Source organism: Anomalospiza imberbis, chromosome Z (genome assembly GCF_031753505.1).
Source record: "Anomalospiza imberbis isolate Cuckoo-Finch-1a 21T00152 chromosome Z, ASM3175350v1, whole genome shotgun sequence".
In the NCBI taxonomy this organism is placed as follows: domain Eukaryota; kingdom Metazoa; phylum Chordata; class Aves; order Passeriformes; family Viduidae; genus Anomalospiza; species Anomalospiza imberbis.
Window position 1 is genome coordinate 47,150,451 of NC_089721.1, and position 19,978 is coordinate 47,170,428.

Consider the following 19,978-nt stretch of genomic DNA (forward strand, 5'->3'; position numbering starts at 1 on the left):
AGCTAGTTAGGTATTATACTAAATATGTTCAGGGTGTCTTGTCCCTCCTGCAAACTTCCACTGAGAGAATGATTTGAATGCTTAAAAGTAAGAAGGGATCAGCCTTTCTGACAGGGTTGACCCCTGGAGGAGGTGGGATATTTAGATTCTTTACAACCATGTTAGCCTAGTTAGCTGGCTTAAGGCTTCCAGTGCTCATTGATTGCTCTCTGACTGCATTCTGCTTATCTCTTCTCACCTACTACAGGTGACGTAGCAAATAAGAGAAAAATCAGATGGGGTTCAAAAGTATCTATGGTCAGTAATGTGTGGTCAATAGTAGTTTAATTCAGTAAAAGAATGCCTTCCTACCCCTGAGACTTCAGCTGTTTTTCCAGTGTCTTTTTGGCTATTCAAATGCAATGACTGCAGTATTGAAAGCACAGAAGGATATGGGAGTCCTTTGTGGGTTACTGACCCTTTCTTGCTTGTGTTCATCCTAATGTCGCCTTGATTTATGTGATGTTTGTTTTTTAAAAGTTGGATTTCACATTGTATTGCAGAGAACTGTCCTGATCAGAATCCTCGCCTTAAAAACTGGAGCCCTGGAAAAGATCCTGAAAAACGAGTTATTATCAAAAAAGGGGATTTGTTTCGTCTGAACTCAGATGCTACAGTACACTCTATTGTTATACAGGATGGAGGTATGAAATAGCAAGATGAACACCTTTGCTTCAATGTCCTGCATATTTTTTTACTTCTGTGATTGCACAAAAATGTGTTGAAACTTTCATCTTGCAGCTTATTGACCAGTTCCCATGCTTTTTTACTTTTCAGCCTGCTGCCAGGTCAGATATGTCATTCAAAAGATGAATTCTCTATCATGATACACTAGTATCTTTTCAATGCAGCATTGATGTAGTTTTCTGTGCAATATAGGAAAACAAGGTTGTTTAGTAGCCTGTGTGGTACTCAATCTGTTTGTCCTCCAATGGTAACTGCTGTATATTAGTAGTCCTACCAAGCAGGCAGAAAAAGAATAGGAATAAACCAGCAAATGCTTAGAAAGATGAATCACAATTGGTAGCAGTTACTTTATCAAATATTCTTAAATATATGTAAGCTTAATTCATGGATGTGAAAAATAAATCTGTAATTTTTCTATTGTTCTTTCTGCAAAATGTGTTTATTTGAGTCTCTCTGAATTTTGCTTTGATGTACAGAAAGTTTTTTTTTTCCTTTAGGTTTACTTGTTTTTGGTGATGATAAAGAAGGTTCTAAAAATATTACCTTGAGAACTCGATTTATCCTGATAAAGGATGGTGGAATGCTTCATGTTGGAGCAGAGAAATGCCGCTATAAATCCAAAGCAACTATTATTTTGTATGGGAAGTCAAACGAAGGTGCTGATGTGCCAGAATTTGGCAAAAAATTTATTGGTGTGGGCCCTGAAGGAACGCTGGAGTTGCACGGGCACCAGAAGATATCATGGACTCTTCTGTCAAAGACTATATATTTCTCAGGGCTGACCTATGGTCATTATACATTTAAAAAGAATTTTTCCCGAGGACTAAATGTTAGAGTGATCGATCAGGATACAGCAGAGGTTTTGGAAGTGCTGAAGTTTGATACTCATGAATTTGCAGAGGAAAGCTTAAAGCTCCAGAACTTACTGAAAAATGGGCATCCTGGTCGCATTATTGCTATTGCTGTAGGAGATTCAGCTGCTAAAAATCTTTTGGAGGAAACCAGAGTGACTATTCAAAATCTTCTGGGAAGTAGGTTTGTCAGAGGATTAAGTTACAGGTAAGTAATTTATTTTCCCTTTTGAGCTGATTAAAGATGACATGCAAATTATGCTGTGGGCATTTGTTATTCTTTGACAGTTCATAAAGTTTTCAGAGAGTTCTTGGTGTTGTACATAGTGCTGCAATAATAGTATTCAGTTAGCAGTACAGTGCAGAGACTGGTGTCTGTGTGACAGACTTTTTTACTTTCTCGAAATTGCTTGCTTTCATTGTTCTTTATAGAAATTAAAATTAAATTACATAGGTAACAGTTGCTAGGTGAAGCTTTTAATTTGTATGACTTTGGAAGAGCAACGAGTGCAACTAAAGGATCTCTAAGGTTCCTTCCAATCCAAAGGGATACTAATTTCTAAGGGATACTAATCACAGGTATCAAACATCTTATTCATACTCCTGCACTGTTGAAATAAAAGTATGTTACCTCTCCACTGAGTTCTCAAAGGAACTGACCTGTCAATTTATTTTATGATTGAAATGCAGTTACAAGATGCTTCTTTATTTTTTGACCGTTTTTTTTCAGCTGGTCAGGATTTGGATGGCGAGACAGTAGAAGAGGTATAACAGGAGTTGTTAAAGCAGGAAACTTACACCGCTCCTCAGTTCTCTTCATTTAGCTGTTGCAAATGGCTTTTTGCAGTGCATGTTCTGGATTTGGCTTTGTGACGCAGAGGTTTGTCCACACTGCTCTGGGCAACACAAAGCAATGTGCCCAGGTGACCAGAAAGGTCCTGGCTAGTATCAGCAATAATGTGGTCAGCAGGACCATGGCAGTGCTGTACTGGGCACTGGTGAAACCACACCTTGAGTCTTGTGTCCCGTTCTGGGCCTCTTATTACAAGAAAGATTGTTGCATCCCAGGTTAGGGTTCAAGACCAATGTGTGAAGTGTGTTCAGAGAAGGGCAGTGGAGCTGAGGAAGAGTCTAGAGTGTAGTAAGTCATATGAGGAGCTGCTGAGGGAGCTGAGAATGTTTAGCCTGAACTAAGGGAGGTTTAAAGGGACCTTATTCCTCTCTACAAGCCAGGTGGGGGTGTGTGTTTTCTCCTAGGCGACCAGTGACAGTACAAGAGGATGTAACCTCAAGCTACATCAGGGGAGGTTTACAGTTCAACATAGGAGGAATTTCTTGAGGGAAAGGAATATTAACCATTGGAACAGACCGTCCAGGGAGATGGTGGAGTCATCATCTCTGGAGGTGTTCAAGAAATGACTGGATGTGGTACTTGGTACCATGGTCTAGTTGACAAGGTGGCCATTGGTCAAAGGCCAGACTAGGTGATCTTAGAAGTATTTTCCAGACTAAATGATTCTGTGATTGTGTGTTGGTGATACAAGTGAAAAGTATACCCAGTCTGTTGTTCTAGTATTGGGATGGTGTTGTATAACCTCTTTGTATTGTCCAGTGTTTTCCAGGAAATTGGTCATTTGGTTTTTCCGTTCTATTCTTATCCCTCACTGTCCCCTGACATCTGGATTCCAGTTAGTTTCCTCCCTGTGCTTTGGCAGAGGCAGGCTGGCGTGTCAGTCAGGATGGCATGTTCTGACCTCAGTTCCCATCAGGATTACGTTTGTGTCACTGACTGTGTAAGCACAGGGGTGTGGAATGGAATGCTTCCTCTGAAGCAGTTTGGCCAAAAGTGCCAAGACCTGGATGTCCTGTAGTAGAATACCACTTCCTGAAAGCAGCAAAGCCTGTGTTGCTTCACATTGTGTGGCTGCTGTGGTGCAGCCAGCCCAGCGTGTCCTGAGAAGTGTATATTTCTGGGGTTTGTCTTTGCCCATGACCTCCACACCAGTGTGTCTGAAATTAGGAACTTCAGCTTGTAACTGAGAAGAAGCAGCCTTTTCCCCCCCTCCTCTCTTGTGTGGTAGAAGATAGGCAAGAAGCTGTCTCTGATGGCTTGCTCAGGAAAAAGAGCATCATTCTCTTAAACCTCTAATGGTAGTGAAAAAGATGTCAGCATGGTGATGAATACTCCATTACAGCCCTCTCCCCTCCTGCTTCTTCCTGCAACACATGGAATGCAACACATGCATCAAAATAACTTAATTTTAGATGTCAGTATGTGAAATGTTCAGCTTGTTTGCTGCTGCTACTAAAAAGCTGACTCAGTATGTACTATTTCTGTGAACATGTTAATGCTAAAATATTGTTTGGCTTTTTGATCCCAATCAGCAAAAACATCAAAAAGGGTTAAAATAAAGGCAACTGGATTGAAGGTGGTTTTACTATCTGCCTTTGAATCAATCATTAGCAACAGACTGCAGTCCAGCTAGCTGACACTGTTTTCACTTGGGTGAATGACTCAACTTTAGTGATGTAAAATTGTCTGGCTTTTTTATAGATGATCTCGACTGCTTCCTTTGCACACATGGTAATAATGGCTATACAGAGCAGTAAAGGACAGCAAAATAAACTTGTCTTTTTGAACGTGGTGGCAGCTATCTGTGGCACATGGTTTGCTTTCAATTTCCAAACACTTACACAAGAGTGGTATATTGTACAAAGGTTGTGTAACAGCATGCATTTCTTTTTCTGGGTCTGAGCATCCTGAAATTTTCAAAAGCTATTGCCTGTCTGGCACAGGGTTGAGCACCAGTGGCTGTGGTGGTGCTGGCTGTGTCCATCCCTCCTGGCCTGAGGAGCACATGGTCCCCTGGAGTCCTGACTGCTCCTTTGGGGTGTTGCTGGCAAATGGCAGGGGGCTATGGCAGGAGCATTGTCACTGACTCCTGCTCCTCCTGGGCCCTGCTAAATCTGTTTGGGAATAGAATCCTATATGGCTTTTGTCGCACATCTCTCGTAATTTGCTTTTGGAAAAATGTGTATCTTTTTGAATGTTTAACTAAAAATGTATAACGAAGCCCTCCCCATTAAGAGCTCTTGTTTGCCAATTTTTGTATAGGACACCCAGTTAATTTATACTTCTTTTTCTCTGCCCATTTCTTTCTACATTTTGAAGTTGCATTTTAAAATTAATTTGGAAGAGCAAGTAACAGGATTTTTTATGACTTCTATACTCCTTTCCTTGTTTTGTAAAGAATTTTTAAAGGGCCATTATATTTAAATATTTACTTTTGATTTTCACAGGCAAGCCTGGGCTTTAGTTGGTGTCATAGGTGGTGGAAATTCTTCCTGTAATGAATCAGTGAGAAACTATGAAAACCACAGTACTGGTGGGAAAGCTCTTGCTCAAAAAGAGTTTTTCACAGTGGATGGTCAGAAGTTTGTTGTGAGAGCTTACAGCGAATGGAATGATGGTAGGAAAGTGTTTTGTGAAATTCTACATTTGAGGGAAAAAGAAAAAAGTACTTCCTATGCATTTTCTTCACTAAAACTTCTGGTTGCAATTAAAATTTTTGAGTGCTGCTATAAGTTAATTTTTCTTGCTATGGATGAAATAGGAGGACACAGTTCTTCATTACTACCTATTTTCTCACTCTGTTTGTATACAGTATGTGAGCAGCATAATATTGAGTCTTAAATTCTAGTATATTTAGAAGAAGATAGGAATCATATAAGTTTTGACACTTTTAAAATTTATTATTAATTTGGCAGTTCATGTATATTTTAAATATAAGCTTCTGAGATATTGGTTATGGTACCAAAAAAAAACCCCAACAAAACAAAACAAACAAACAAAACAAAAACAAAAACAACAAAAAAAAAACACCAAAACAAACTACAGAAGCCAAAAGAAATGTTTTATTCTTGCTACAAGTTTTGGTTGCTCCTAGAGTGCTGAACTTTAGGCAGCTGTTCTGATCCAAAGTTGAATCTGTGGTATAAAAAGCTAGAAGACCTGCCACTTTCTTGCTTTTATCCTTTTTTTTTTTTTTTTAATTTTAAGATATCTTTGATCTGAGTTTTTATGGGTAATAATTTCTTTCTGTTTTTAGAATTACTAAATGCTATTGTTTTTTCCTCAGTAATTTTTTATGGTAGTTATAAAGTTAAAAATTTCTATGGTAGTTATTTGTTAGGCAGTTGAGCTATTTGGTACTACCCCTTTACTGTTCTTGAAAGCCCCATGAAAATATAAAGACTTACATTTAAAAGAAATCTACCAAAATACATCTTTTACTTACTGGTGCTGTAGAGTTAGGTTCAAGAGTTAGCAAAAGCAGCTGAACTTATGCAAATTCATCATAAGCCGGTGAAATTCTGTGTGTGTGCAATTTAGTTTGCCAAACTGTTCTATTAGTTCTGCTTTGAAAAAGAGTCCTCTACTTTGTTTTCCATGTCCTTGATTACATCTGTACAGTTTAAAATGGCAAAAAAAATGTCACTTGAAACAAGCTGAGGTAGCTGGACCTACAAATTACTTCCATATGATACTAGGGTTTTTTGAAGGAAAAAAAAAATCATAGATTATTCCTGTCACCATTACTTCTGTGTTTTCCCTTTGTTTTGTTTGAAATGCAATAAGTAAACAGGCTGTAAAGGCATCTCACACTGGCATTTTTGAGGGCAGAGTTTTCTTTCGGGGGCTTTGAGGCCTGCAAAATCTCTTATGTATTTTAATAGTATCTTCTTGGGAATTTTTTCATATAAAGGTGACTATAATCTTTATTTCCTTTTCTTTTTTTTTTTTTTTAATTTAGGTGTCCCAATATCAGGCTTCCAGGTGGAAGCGGTGGGTGGAGTAATACTGAATCTTCTGGATGATGTTAGTAGCTGGGAGCCGGGAGACAGGATTGTGGTTGCAAGCACAGACTATTCGATGTATCAGACCGAGGAATTCACCCTCCTTCCATGCATGGAGTGTACCAAGCATCAGGTTAAAGTCAAAGGTATGAGAGCAGTCACCACCTGAAGATCTGTGTGAAATATGTATTTGCTGCTGGACATGCCCTCGTGGTGTAAGCAGTAAAAAACAGCCTTTTCTCGAATTGCTGTATGGGTTTGTTGCCATATACATGGATGTGTAATTCTCCTTGCTATAAAATGACTGTATGTCAGGTCTGCCTCACAGCTCACCATGCTAACTTTCCTTTCTCATTTCTTCCCAGGCTCATTAAATGCCTTATTTTTTTTCCCAGTAGGGTTAGGCTTGTTTTCCTTCCTTGGCGCCTTTCTGTCTTTTCATGTATAAAGTTCTCTTTATAGATGCTTGAATAGCTATTGCGGTTATTTCTTGCTTCTCTTGCCTTCAATGTTGTTCTCATCTTTTGAACTGTTATCATTATAATTTTTTTCTGTTTCTTTCATTATTAAACAAGTGGAAATAAAAACAGGAAGGAAAAAAGAAAATTGCAATCCTTGATCCTGTACCTTTTTTCTTTTTTTCTCCTTTTGCTCAGTCTCCTTTTTACCACCTCCCCAACAAAATGGTTATAAAATAAGTGGCCCTTCCAAGATTCTGCTCTCACAGGATATCCCTGAGTAGTTGCAATCTGTTTTTTCCTTTAGGTGTGATACACAACTAAATGATCATGCATGTTGTTGACTATTTCCTTTTAACTATCTGAGTCATTCTGCCTGACATCACAAGAACCCCCCACGGGACTGGCTTGCCAGTTATGCTGGCGTCTCTGTTTTCCTTCTGCTGCTCCACACCTGCTCCATGGTGCTGCCCTCCCCCTTGGTGTCCTCCATCTTCTGGTCTGGAGCTTCCCCTCTCGCTCCTGGTGGGCTGCAGCATCAGTCCATAGCACAAACTAACAAGTGTTGTTCTGCAATGTTAGTTTGCAGCAGCTTATGGTGCTCTTCTCGGTCTGGTTTTGTCCCATTACTTTCTGCACATTGCAACTTCCTTTTCTTCAAGGTGTTCTTCTTCATTCTTGGAAGTTTTCTGTCAACGCCCTCAGATTTCTGTATCCACCTCTGCCTTAAGGGACTGCCAGCCTGACTGTTCCTCTCACGGTGAAATTTGCTTCTCACACATTTGTTAGCATGGGTCACATATGTTTTACTGCATTGAGAAATCTCAAGTATGAAGAAAGCATATCCATGTTTACATTACTACACCATCAGAGAATACCAGTTTGGGTGAAGCTGCAGAGCTAACTTAGTGCTACTGAACATGGTGTTTCCTGAGCTTTGTTTTTAAGTGTCATGTTATGTGTTTTATTGGGCACAGTGTTTTAAAGAGCAAACTTAACTGAAAGTAACTTCATACTGCAGTATGAAGTTTAAGAAGTTTCTTGTCACCACTGAGTAGTGTGTGTGTTGACTCTGTTTCATCATGGAAATCATGTGCTGTGAAAAAGCAGCTGCTTTTAAAGGTTAAAAAAATCCCATTTTACAAGATTTACAATATGGCGTAAACCACAAAATCTTGTCCTTTTTTTTTTTTCCAAGTAAATCCTAACTAAAAAGATATTAAAGGAGGTGAACTTACAGTCAACTTTCCCAGTTGGGGTTCTTTTCCACCCTCAATGCAGTTTTCTTTGTCATAGTAATGTATACAGTTTTAAAAAATCCCCATACCACCCTACATATTTGTTCCACAATGAATGAATTTTCTCTGTAGTGGTAAACTTGACATATATACATATATATAAACTTGACATATATGTGATGAATGTATAATCTTTTGAAATTATTTCTTGCATTGTTTTACTAGGTTTTTTGCTGGTTTCACCTTTCTGTAGTAGGAAAACTAAAAAGTATTGTGTTGTAGGAGCCATGGTTGCTCTTTCTGCACTTGAATTCTTGAGTTTCTAGTCAAATATAGCGAAAAACAATAGGCAAGTTTTTAGGGAGAGGAGTGCAGTCTCATTTACAGACACTGCTTGTCTCTTTAAATCCTCAGAAGCAGATACAGTGTTGGTGTCACTCTTAGTTCTGCTTCATGTTGTGGTAGTTTATGCTTATATACTTTTTTTTAAGGCTTGGAGGGATAGTGCTAATCAGTATTCAAGGTATCATTAAATGCATAAATGCATTTTTTAAGGTTTATAAAACCACATAATTTTCTTACCTTCAATGAGAAATTGATTGGTTTTTTGAAGAAGGGTGTAAAACCAGACTATCTTCCCTAATTTCCTCTTTCTTAGGTGGCTATTCTGAAGATGCATAAAGAGGAAATTTAGTTAGGAAAGCAAGTCCTTTTTTCGTTTAGGAGGAGATCAATACAGCATTTTCAAACAGTGTTTTGCCTTCACTTTCAGTTCTAAATTTGTCTTTGAAACAGATTAAGCAGCCAGCATATTTTTTTCTTTTAAAGCGAGTCTACATCTGTGTTTCACTAAAAGTTTGATACATTGGATTAATAAACTCTTCTTTATTTTTTCCCATTCTGTTCACAAATTATTGGAGTGAAACTGTAAGATGCACTTGCAAATAAAATGTTGCTATTTTGTGAGGATTGATTTTTTTATTAAAATGAAAAATACATCTACCATAAGAAAAGCTAAGAGAGACCAGCATGTTAAGGAAGAGGAATGCATGGGTTTTGTTGCTGTGGTTATCTTTCTTATTTGTGTAAGTTGATTCTAGTTTTAATCAGAGGTGCCTTTTTTCTTTTTTTTTTCCTTCCTGCTTCAAAATTTGTTGTTGGACAGAAAACCCGCAATTTCCTCATATAGGAGAAGTAATTGATGGAGTAGATATGAGAGCAGAAGTTGGAGTTCTTACAAGAAACATCCTGATAAAGGGGGAAACAGAAAATACCTGCTATCTTGAAAAGGAGTGTCAGTTCTTCAGTTATGATACATTTGGTGGACATATCAAGGTTTGAAAAACACTTTAAATTAACTTTCTGTCATATAAAGGCATATTAAGGACAAAAAGATTAATGTTTAACTTCAAGGGATTTGAAAACTTAAAGGAACATCAGCTCATTCTGTTGCTTTGTGTGGAAATGACTTCGTTCTCAGCTTTACCCAGATTAGATTTAACTCCACAAGACTTAGTCTGCAGAATTGAAGGAAGGGATATAATGCTCAAACCGTTCCAGAAACGTCCAGCAGGTAGTGTAACATTGTATAGCAGGGATTGAACAAGTGGCATCCATGGATATGCATCCTATAACCTTACAGAATGAAACTTGTCCCCCCTGATATTTATCTTCCTTCCTTTGTAGCTCCCCAGGTGATGAGCATTGAATCCTAATTCAGATTTGCCATCTGAACCTGAGCACTAGAGAGGCATGGAGGGGGAAGAAACTGTCTTTTACTATGGGGTTTTATATTTAGTTTCTTAAAAATCTGAAAGTACTAAGGTTCTGTAAAGGAAGCTGCTTCAAATTTCTTGTATTATAAACAAAGCTGAGAGAAAGGAGTGTTCTAGAAACTAGTGTTTAAACTTGTGTTCACTTACATTTTTAGATGAAATATTTGAGCAGCAGTACTTCAGTGATGTAAGAGAGGTTTGAGGCCTCAAATTTTAATTTCAAATATATTTGTGTTCATTATATGGTCATCACAGTTCAAATCTCTTTCTAATGTATTTGGATACAGATTTTAATTTCATAGTGGTGACCATAATAGTGGGAAAGAAAAGAAGCCCTTTCCTACTATGTGGCAGCTTTTGTTTTGTGGAAGAAGGTAGGTGGATTCAAGACGTTCTAGATAATGTAATGAAAGAAGATAATGACAAGCTGTGAATCTTGCTAAGTGTGAACTTGATTGCCACAGAAGTGTAAATAAGCAGACCATCAGTTGTCTGGAAGGTAGAAAAGAAAACAAACATTTTGACTCATCAAAGTTAAATTGCTCCCAGGAGACTGAGTAGTGAGTGTCTGCTGCCAAACCTAGACTTCAGCACTGGGAGTATTTTTGGCTTATGCTAATCTTACATGCTCAAGCAGAGGGATCCTTGATGTTAAATGTAATAGCTTTTGAACATCCTGAATTTCCTACTGGTCACTAGTTCAGTAGCCTGAGGGGGGCTTTGTAGCAGTGAGGAGAGACAATGGTTTGCAGTTTTGGTGCTTTTTGGTAGTAAGAGCTAGAAATTAGAGGTGCCTAAAAGGTCAGGTTTTGACTATCCCTCTATATGTTAGGTATGCAAACCCTAAGAGTTCAGTTAGAGGAGAAGGAAAAAAAAAATACTGATTTCCAGGTTAGTTCCTTGCAGTTTAGCTGTTGCATTTGGATTATGCTTTTCTAGCAGGTTAGCTAGAAAAGTTTCTGCATTACTGGTAAAACCCCATTATGACTTTACGTCGTACACAGTAACATTTCTGTTATTTCATATATTCCTTAGTAAAGACATTCCTCTGGAATATAGTGTCCAGTTTTGGTTTCTCATTGCAATGAAAATGTAGATGCACTGGTCTGTGTCCTGGAAATGTGGGGTGGCAGTGTGTGACGATGAGTGATGGGGAGCTGAGAGGAGAGATCTTGTTGCTGTCTTCAGGTACTGGTGAGGGTTCAGAGTGGCTACAGCAGTTCTTGGAGGTGCAGAGCAAGAGGACAAGAGGCAATGGGACCAGGCTTAAAGAAGGCAAATAAGGCACACATACTGGGAAAGAACAATTAACATCATGAGCGTCTTTGTGACTGGAGGTATTCTCTGAACAGCTGTCTTATGAAGCTGACTCAGCACCGAGCTCTCAACTGGGATAGGTATCTCAACAGGTTCCCTTGAATCTGCATTATTCTGTGGTTTTTATTCAGCTAAGCCTGTCCCAGATGGACCATGTTGGTGCAGCTTCTCTACAGACACACCCAGATATGAGTGACTTATGTTTGATTGGACAGTACATGTAAGGATATTTAATGTGCCACCTGGTAATAACCAAACAGTAAAGTGTGGCAATATGTCTGGTGAAAATTCCTCTGTTGTAGCCACATGGAGATTTAAATTTTGAAATCATATATGAAGGATACGGTTTTGTAAGACTTCTTGTAGAGCAAGACAGTAACGTTTGTTCTAACTTTTATTGTGTCGGTCCATGGCAACAGCGTACATCTAGCTTCTGTACATCTGAGATAGACAATGTATTAACTTAAATTTCCATTGGTTAAAAAGCAGATAACTGGTTTTTCCCTCTGAACTTAATTTTTTTTTTTAGATTCTGAAGAATTTTACATCTGTTCACCTTTCCTATGTGGAATTGAAGCAAATGGGCCAGCAGCAGATTGGAAGTTACCCTGTTCACTTTCACATTTGTGGGGATGTGGATGAAAAAGGAGGATATACTTTAAAAACTTATCTGGAAGGTCTTGCTATTCATCACTGTTTTTCCAGATGTGTGACTGTTCATGCAACTAATGGTTTGCTGGTAGGTGCATGGGGAGTAAAACTTATTATGTTGGGATAAATATTATAAAGAGCATTTAGATGCCAAAATAATCCCATCCCTTTTGAAAATCCAGTGCTCAGCAATGGTTTTCTTATTTCAGTGGATAAATAAATTACTGGAAATGGTAATTTAACAGTTAAACCATTCTGTTTTTTCAGATGCTTACAGCAGCTAGCTGTAAGACAGCTGTGAGGCAGCTAAGCTCTCCAGACATAGCAGTGTGTTTGTAAGGGATGAATAAAACTATGTGCTTGAATCATCTGAGCTGCTGATACTGACACTTTACTCTGCAGCTGTGCCAAGATGATAAAACTAGATGGTATTTGTCAAATAAATCTCAGTAAATGCTGTTACTACTGACATAATGAACTTGTATTTCTACAGATAAAGGACACCATTGGCTATGACACCCTAGGTCACTGTTTCTTCATAGAAGATGGCATTGAGCAGAGGAATACTTTGTTCCACAACCTTGGGCTAGTCACAAAACCAGGCACTCTGCTACCAACAGATAGAAACAGCAGCATGTGTATTGGGATTAGGGATAAAGTATATGGAAGTTATGTCCCAGTGCCAGCCACAGATTGCATGTGAGTATGTCATGATGAAAAAGTAAAACCCAGCCAGCTGTAGCAGTTAAACTGCTGATGCTCTTTTGACAAAATACAGATGGAAACATTTTTATCTATAATTTAATGAATGTAGTTCATATAGTACTGGTATTTTTAAAAATAGCAATAAAAATAACACTTAGTCTTCTATTAAAGAAAAAAGTTTTCTAGGAATATTGTTGTTTCTTGTGATACTTGTGACCTTAAAAGTCTGAACATCTTCACTGCTGCGTAAACGTATGCATATTCTGAAGTTGTCACCACTATTTTTTCTGAATACTACTTGTTTCTTGTGAAAGCTTCTTAAATCAGTTTATCATTGCATAGGATAACTGCATAGCATTCAATACAATACTGTACAGTGAACTAAATAAAAGGCATTTTTGACTTCTATATGTGGAAGGTTTTGTGATTTGTATTTTGAATGTGAAGTAGTTACTTCATCAGTTTACCTTTTTCTGATGTGCATGTTAAAAAGGGAAGATATTTCTATTGGAGATAGAGGTTTTCTTTAGTAACTAGTTTCTGAATAATATTTTAGGGCCGTTTCAACATTCTGGATTTCTCATCCCAACAATCATCTTATAAATAATGCAGCAGCAGGCTCACAGGTAAGGCATATGGGTATAATTAATGACAAACTACTTATGCCACTGGCATTTGTAAAATCTGTAACATTTACACTGCCAGATATACATATATTTCCTTTTTCTGTATATGCATCTTTTTATGTTTGGCAGCATATTGGCATTGAAAGTGCAGGGTATGTCTAGGTGTGCATTTAAGTGAAGCCAAAAATTGTTGTTGTGGCTGCATCAGAGGAGATCTCTTCTTCTTTGTATTTAATAGATCTGACAGTAGTGTCAATGTAGAAATGTAGTTGTCTGTGTAGAAATCCTTTTATTTTCACAGAATTTGGTGCATTTCATATTAAGTTTTCTGTATTTTTTGTAGGTTGTCATGAGTTTAGTGACAGCTCTGCAAGAGCTGTAGTCATTTGAATGAAGAATTACTACAAAAAGTTGTTCATTGTTAAGAAACAGCAAAAATGTTTCTTTTCTGTCAGTGGTTAGTCAATTGTTTCCAGCTAGTGACTGCTGATAGGGTTTTGCTTGTTCTGAACCTTATATTAGTGTAAATATCTTGTTATAGCTGCCTGTGATATAAAGATCTGTACATATTGTGGAGGAGGGGGCTGGAGTTGGTTCTGTATTGGATGAGAGGCTGAGACATGTAAGGTTTTTAATTGGATTTTTCTGAAGAGATCAATGGGAATGGAAAACAAGAAAGGTTGTTGATTGTTGTTGCAAAGGCTCTGATGTTGGAAGAATGTGAGCCTATGTATTTTTAGCCACGGATAACATTTATCTATAAATGATAACATTTATATAAGTAAATAATTTATTTATTATCAGGTAACTGTTATTAATAAATAGAATAGGATTCAAAATACTTAGCTGAATTGAAATATCTGGAGTATTAAAAAAAATCAGAAAGATTTGTTCTCTTTTTTGTGTGGTCTAATTCTTGTAGCTTTCATTGTAGTGGGTCTGTTTCTGTTTGGTTTTTTGACTGTCTATCACTAGGAGGGCTCTGGATTCACCTCCAAAATTAAACCAGTTCTTTTTTGTCCAACACGTCTTTCTATTTTGCCTGCTTTATGTTATATACCTAGTTTAGGCTTTGCAGGCTAAGTTAAACAGCTTTTTTTGCTGCTTTATCTGGTGCTTACGTCCTGCAAAGACTTTTTCTGCCTGTGTTGCTCATCCCAGTAGATGTTACTTGCTTTTGTTAGCAAGATGTGCCAGACTGGAGCAAGCATTTGTGTCTTACAAAGTTTAGCCACTCTGATATACATCCCATGGATGCATGGATAAAAACCCATTAGTATAAAGGGACCACAGCTTATTGTTTCGGAAATTTCACAGAATTTCACAGAATTTTTCTAGGTTGGAAGAGACCTTTAAGATCATTGAGTCCAACCCATGTTCTAACACCTTAACTAGATCATGGCACCAAGCGCCACATCCACCACCTCCCTGGGCAGATGATTCCATTATTTGACCACTCTTTCTATGAAAAACTTCTTCCTTAAGTCCAGCCTGTATCTCCCTTGGCGCAGCTTGAGACTGTGTCCTCTTGTTCTATCTGTTGTTGCCCGGAGAAAGAGACCGACCCCCAGCTCACCACAGCCACCCTTCAGGAAGTTGAAGAGAGCGATAAGGTCACCTCTGAGTCTCCTTTTCTCCAGGCTAAACAATCCCAGCTCCCTCAGTCGTTCCTCATAGGGCTTGTGTTCCAAGCCCCTCACCAGCCTTGTTGCTCTCCTTTGGACACACTCAAGCATCTCAACATCCCTCCTAAACTGAGGGGTCCAGAACTGGACACAGTACTCAAGGTGTGGCCTCACCAGTACCAAGTACAGGGGAAGAATGACCTCCCTGCTCCTGCTGGCCACACCATTCCTGATACTGGCCAGGATGCCGTTGGCCTTCTTGGCCACCTGGGCACACTGGTGGCTCATGTTCAGCCGACTGTCAACCAGCACCCCCAGGTCCCTTTCCACCTGAGCACTGTCCAGCCACACCATCCCCAGCCTATAACGCTGCAGGGGGTTATTGTGGCCAAAGTGCAGGACTCGGCACTTGGACTTACTGAACTTCATCCCATTAGATTCTGCCCATCCATCCAACCGTTCCAAGTCCCTCTGCAAAGTCCTCCGTCCCTCTAACAGATCGACACACGCTCCCAGCTTAGTGTCATCTGCAAATTTACTAATGAAAGACTCTAAACCCTCATCCATATCATCAATAAAAACATTAAACAGAACTGGCCCTAGCACAGACCCCTGAGGGACACCACTGGTGACTGGCCGCCAGCTGGATGCAGCGCCATTCACAACCACTCTCTGGGCCCGGCCTTGCAGCCAGTTCCTAACCCAGCACAGAGTGCTCCTGTCCAAGCTACGGGCTGCCAGCTTTTCCAGGAGTATGCTGTGGGAGACAGAGTCAAAGGCCTTGCTGAAATCCAAATAAACAACATCCACAGCCCTTCCTGCATCCACTAGGCGGGTTACCTGGTCATAAAAGGTGACCAGGTTGGTTAAACATGACCTACCCCTCCTAAACCCATGCTGACTGGGTCTGATACCCTGGCCATCCTGTAAATTCTGTGTGATGGCACTTAATATAAACTGTTCCATTACCTTACCAGGTACTGAGGTCAGGCTGACTGGTCTATAATTACCAGGATCCTCCTTTGCACCCTTTTTGTGAATGGGTGTCACATTGGCCAGCTTCCAGTCATCCGGAACCTCACCAGTGAGCCAGGACTGTTGGTAGATGATGGAGATTGGCTTTGTAAGCTCATCTGCCAGCTTTCTCATTACCCTGGGGTGGATCCCGTCAGGTCCCGTACATTTATGAACATCCAAGCATTTCAGTAGTTCTTTGACTGCCTCCTCTTGGATAATGGGGAGACCATTCTGCTTCCTGACACCATCAACCAGCCCAGGAGGACAGGTGTCTTGAAGGCAAGTCATCTTCCCACTAAAAACTGAGGTAAAGCAGGCATTAAGCACTTCTGCCTTCTCCTCATCTGCAAATACTAAGTTCCCTCCCTTGTCCAGTAAAGAACAAAGGCTGGTCTTACCCTTCCTTCTAGCATTAATGTATTTGTAAAAACATTTTTTATTATCCCTTACAGAAGTCGCCATTCTAAGTTCAAAATAGAACAATTTGACTGTGTTCATACAGACTCTGCACTATGGAGCTTTTGCTGGTATAAACTAGAGCAATTCACAGCCAAATAATTCCATTCCTCCCCAAGGTCCTTAATTATGCAGTGAAGTGTATTGTAAGGCTCTATAGGCAGTAGATGTTTCTTCTGTTTTGGTGTGTATGAGAGAAGAGAAAAGGGAAAAAGCCCAACCTTTTTCATATTTCTGAATGCTTGCAGATGCTTAACAAGCTTTTAAGTTTATCTAAGTCTATTTTTCAATCATTGGGGGTGTTTTGGGTAAAATTTATTTGAGTCTACCAAACACAGTGCTGTACTTAATTATATGTGAGGTAAGATTTTGGTATTTTTATTAATGGAACATCCATATTTACTTTGTAATGGTTAATCACCAGAAATGTCAGTGCGTCATCATTACACACTGGGATGGGAACATTACTGTAAAGTAGAATTTCCAGCACTCATTGGAAAATTAGTATATTCTTGGAGTGAAACATAAAGTCTTTTAAGCCAGGGTGAATTGGCTTTATCCAGGATTCTTAAAAAGGTTGATCACTGTTTTTCCTGAAATGGGGCACCCAGTGTTTTTTAGTTGCCATTTAATTCTTTAATGTGCCTTGTGGGGTGATTCTTTTTTTTAAGGGCACACAGCCTATGGTCAAGCGAAAGTTTTGATGTCTGTAAGTGTCTCTAATGCAGATGTTGTCATGATGCCACCTCTTGTGAATGCCAATGTAGTTGAAAGGGAAATTTTGTGGGTTTCATGTAGCAGGTCAATCCAGCTTCTTTAAGAGCAGAGATATTAAAGAAGTATAGAAAATGAACAGATACTGAAATTATTACTGCATGCCATTGGCACAGTGCCCCGAACTGGCCAGACTTCTTGATATGCTTTTTTTTCTGTCTGCTGAAAGCTCTTGAGGGTTTTTTTGACTGTGCCTTTTAAATTTTGATGGGAACAGAGATGAACCAACCATAACAGGCTGAAAGAGTAAGGATAGGAGGAATGATTTTGGGTATCTTTCTGTGAATAGTATTATCTACTAGTAAAGGAAAAATCTAGTGTGTGGGATGACATAACGAAAGGCAGAAGTTACATTAATTTGGTCTCTTTTCTACTCTGAAATATTAAAACATCTTAAATATGTGATGTTGAATGGCTTCACTGGGGAGCAAAACACTTTTTAGTTGATATTATCCACTAGAATGTAGCCTTATTTGCAAAATCACACATTTTCACGGGTTAAATTTTTGTTTGGAGTCTTTATTTTAAAATACATATCAGCACCAATAATAGTATCAGAATCACTTATATTATTCTCTCATTACTTGCAGGATGCTGGAATATGGTATTTGTTCCACAGGGTTGCTACAGGAGATTCTCATAGTCTAGCCATCGAAACTAAATCAGAGCTTACACCCCTAGGAATCTTCTATAACAACAGGGTTCATTCTAATTTTAAGGTAATATAGTATGTTATTAAAAAAAAAGTGAATTTTTTATTTCTCAGTATTCTATATTACAACTTGTCTGTTTGCATTTTAAGCTGGGTAGGAGATGAGATTTTATGCTGTGTTTGAACTCTACCGTAGAACAATGTATAATCAGCATGGGTGTATTTTCTAGTTGCATTTTGAATATTCAGTGCTTCAGATCCTTGTAAGACACAAACAACTAAAATAAATTAACAATTCTAATAAAATACATTTTTCAGAAATAGCATTTCAGATGCTACTCTTTACATCTTTGTTTCCTACTCTGAAGAAAGCTGACCCTTGAAGAATCAAAGTTTATTGTAGCAGTGATTCATCCAATAGCTTGCTGGAGTAGCTACAATTTATTTTTCTTAGTCTCAGGTGTTTGCACATTGTGACACAGTCTCTGGCTAGAGATTAAACTTTAAAATTGCCTCCAGGAGCTGACTTAGTTGCAATAGTTTGCTTATGAAGTTCTCAGCCTACAGTCATTGAAGGGTGTTCTGTTACTATGACTTTTAAACCTTTTCCACATCTCTAAGGAAGAATCCTTAAAGTATTTCATTTGGAATCTAGTTGCTGTGTATATGTATAAATATAATGACATTTACAAAGCCACCTAATTCTAATTAAATACTTATTTGTGTTTGTTTGTTTGTTTGCTGTAGGAGATTCTCATAGTTTAACCATTGAAACCTTATAAAATCACTGTTGTGTTTTTGGGTTTTTTTGTTTGTTAGGGTTTTTTTTTTTGGCTTGCTTTTTTTTTTTTTTTTTTTTTGCCATGTGAAACTGATTTTGCCTTACAGTTGTCTGGGATACCAAGAAATCATGCAGTGTTTGATGGAAGTTGTGTTAGTAATATGTTTAGGACTGTAGGGCATTTTATTGAGATTGGAATTAGAACATACTGAATACAAAAATGCATTGTGAAGAAAAGATTTTCACTTGTACAGCTATTATCATCTTCAAACAAGGATAGCAATTTGTGTGCTAAAGTTCCATGTTGAAGGAGAGCTCCACTAGCAGGTCTGAGAATCTGCTTTTATATAAGACTCAGTTGTAATCCTAATTTGGATCAGAGGTGAAAGTAGTCAGGGGTATTTGTATGTAATTCAGGTAAAAGAGCACAAATGCATCCTCATGCTTTTATTTTCTCAAGTAATTTATTTCATACTGGATTATTGAGTTTCAAGCTTATCACTGCTTGAAACATTATTATTATTATTATAAAAATAATCTTTTATGGTAAAGGTAGTTTAGTTTTAAAGTGAAACACAAAGGATTTTTCAGAGTGGATTTTGGGGTTTCTTTCCTTTTCCATTTGTGGGAATAATTTGAACTCACCACAAGATTGGCTTCCAGATTTTCCAGAACAGCATCTGGTAATAAATGCAAAATCTCAAATAGATGTGAAAGAAATCTGAAGTGAACTTTGATAATTTTCCATTGCATTTTTTTTACTCACAGATAATTCATATCATTTTAGCACAGACTGGTTTATTACATTTAATTCACTTGTTTTCCCTTAGACAATGTGCCAATTGAAGCCAAACTGAAATATCTAAGAATTTCTAATATGTGTATAGAAGGCAATGCCTAAATTTTTAATATTTCATTTTTACTCTATCTTTAATTTTGGATATTATGAATTTTCTTTCCTTGCTTATTTCAGGCTGGTTTGTTCATTGATAAGGGTGTTAAAACAACTAATGCTAGTGCAGATGATCCCAGAGAATATCTTTGTTTGGACAACAATGCAAGGTAAAGGATATTTTATTTCAAGTAGGTGAAAAATGGCAAAGTTTTGAAACTGCTCTTACATCCACATAGGGAAAAACCCTTTTAAAACAATAAAATAATTTATAAATTACAACCAAGCAGTAAGTTCATATATGTCCTTTTCCTTCATTTATTAATCTGTTTTGGGAACAACAGAGATGGTGTCTCTTAAAGGATATGAGTTTCTTCTGAGCTTTTGCTCAGGATAGTTTCTGTCCTCTTAGAGGACATGGTTTTAAACATGCTCTTCTGTCTACTGTTAAAATGTTTCCTGGAATTGCTGCTAATAGGAAAATATTCCTTTAAAGTCTAATCTTCTGATTTATAACTGAGTTTTAACTAATTGTTAGAAAAAGGCTTCAGTAATGCATCCACTCACCTTTCATACT

The 19,978-nt window shown here is 38.1% G+C and overlaps 1 protein-coding gene across 1 annotated transcript in view; it reads left to right on the plus strand.

Annotated features, from left to right (window-relative positions):
- Positions 1–19,978, plus strand: part of CEMIP2 (cell migration inducing hyaluronidase 2) — a 52,544-nt gene that overhangs the window by 17,334 nt on the left and 15,232 nt on the right. Inside the window, exons 3-12 of the mRNA XM_068176403.1 lie at positions 543–683; positions 1,224–1,785; positions 4,878–5,047; positions 6,392–6,580; positions 9,296–9,465; positions 11,752–11,961; positions 12,367–12,572; positions 13,135–13,204; positions 17,667–17,795; positions 19,483–19,571. Of these exons, the coding sequence (XP_068032504.1) occupies positions 543–683; positions 1,224–1,785; positions 4,878–5,047; positions 6,392–6,580; positions 9,296–9,465; positions 11,752–11,961; positions 12,367–12,572; positions 13,135–13,204; positions 17,667–17,795; positions 19,483–19,571 (1,936 nt within the window). The remainder of the gene's footprint in view (positions 1–542; positions 684–1,223; positions 1,786–4,877; positions 5,048–6,391; positions 6,581–9,295; positions 9,466–11,751; positions 11,962–12,366; positions 12,573–13,134; positions 13,205–17,666; positions 17,796–19,482; positions 19,572–19,978) is intronic.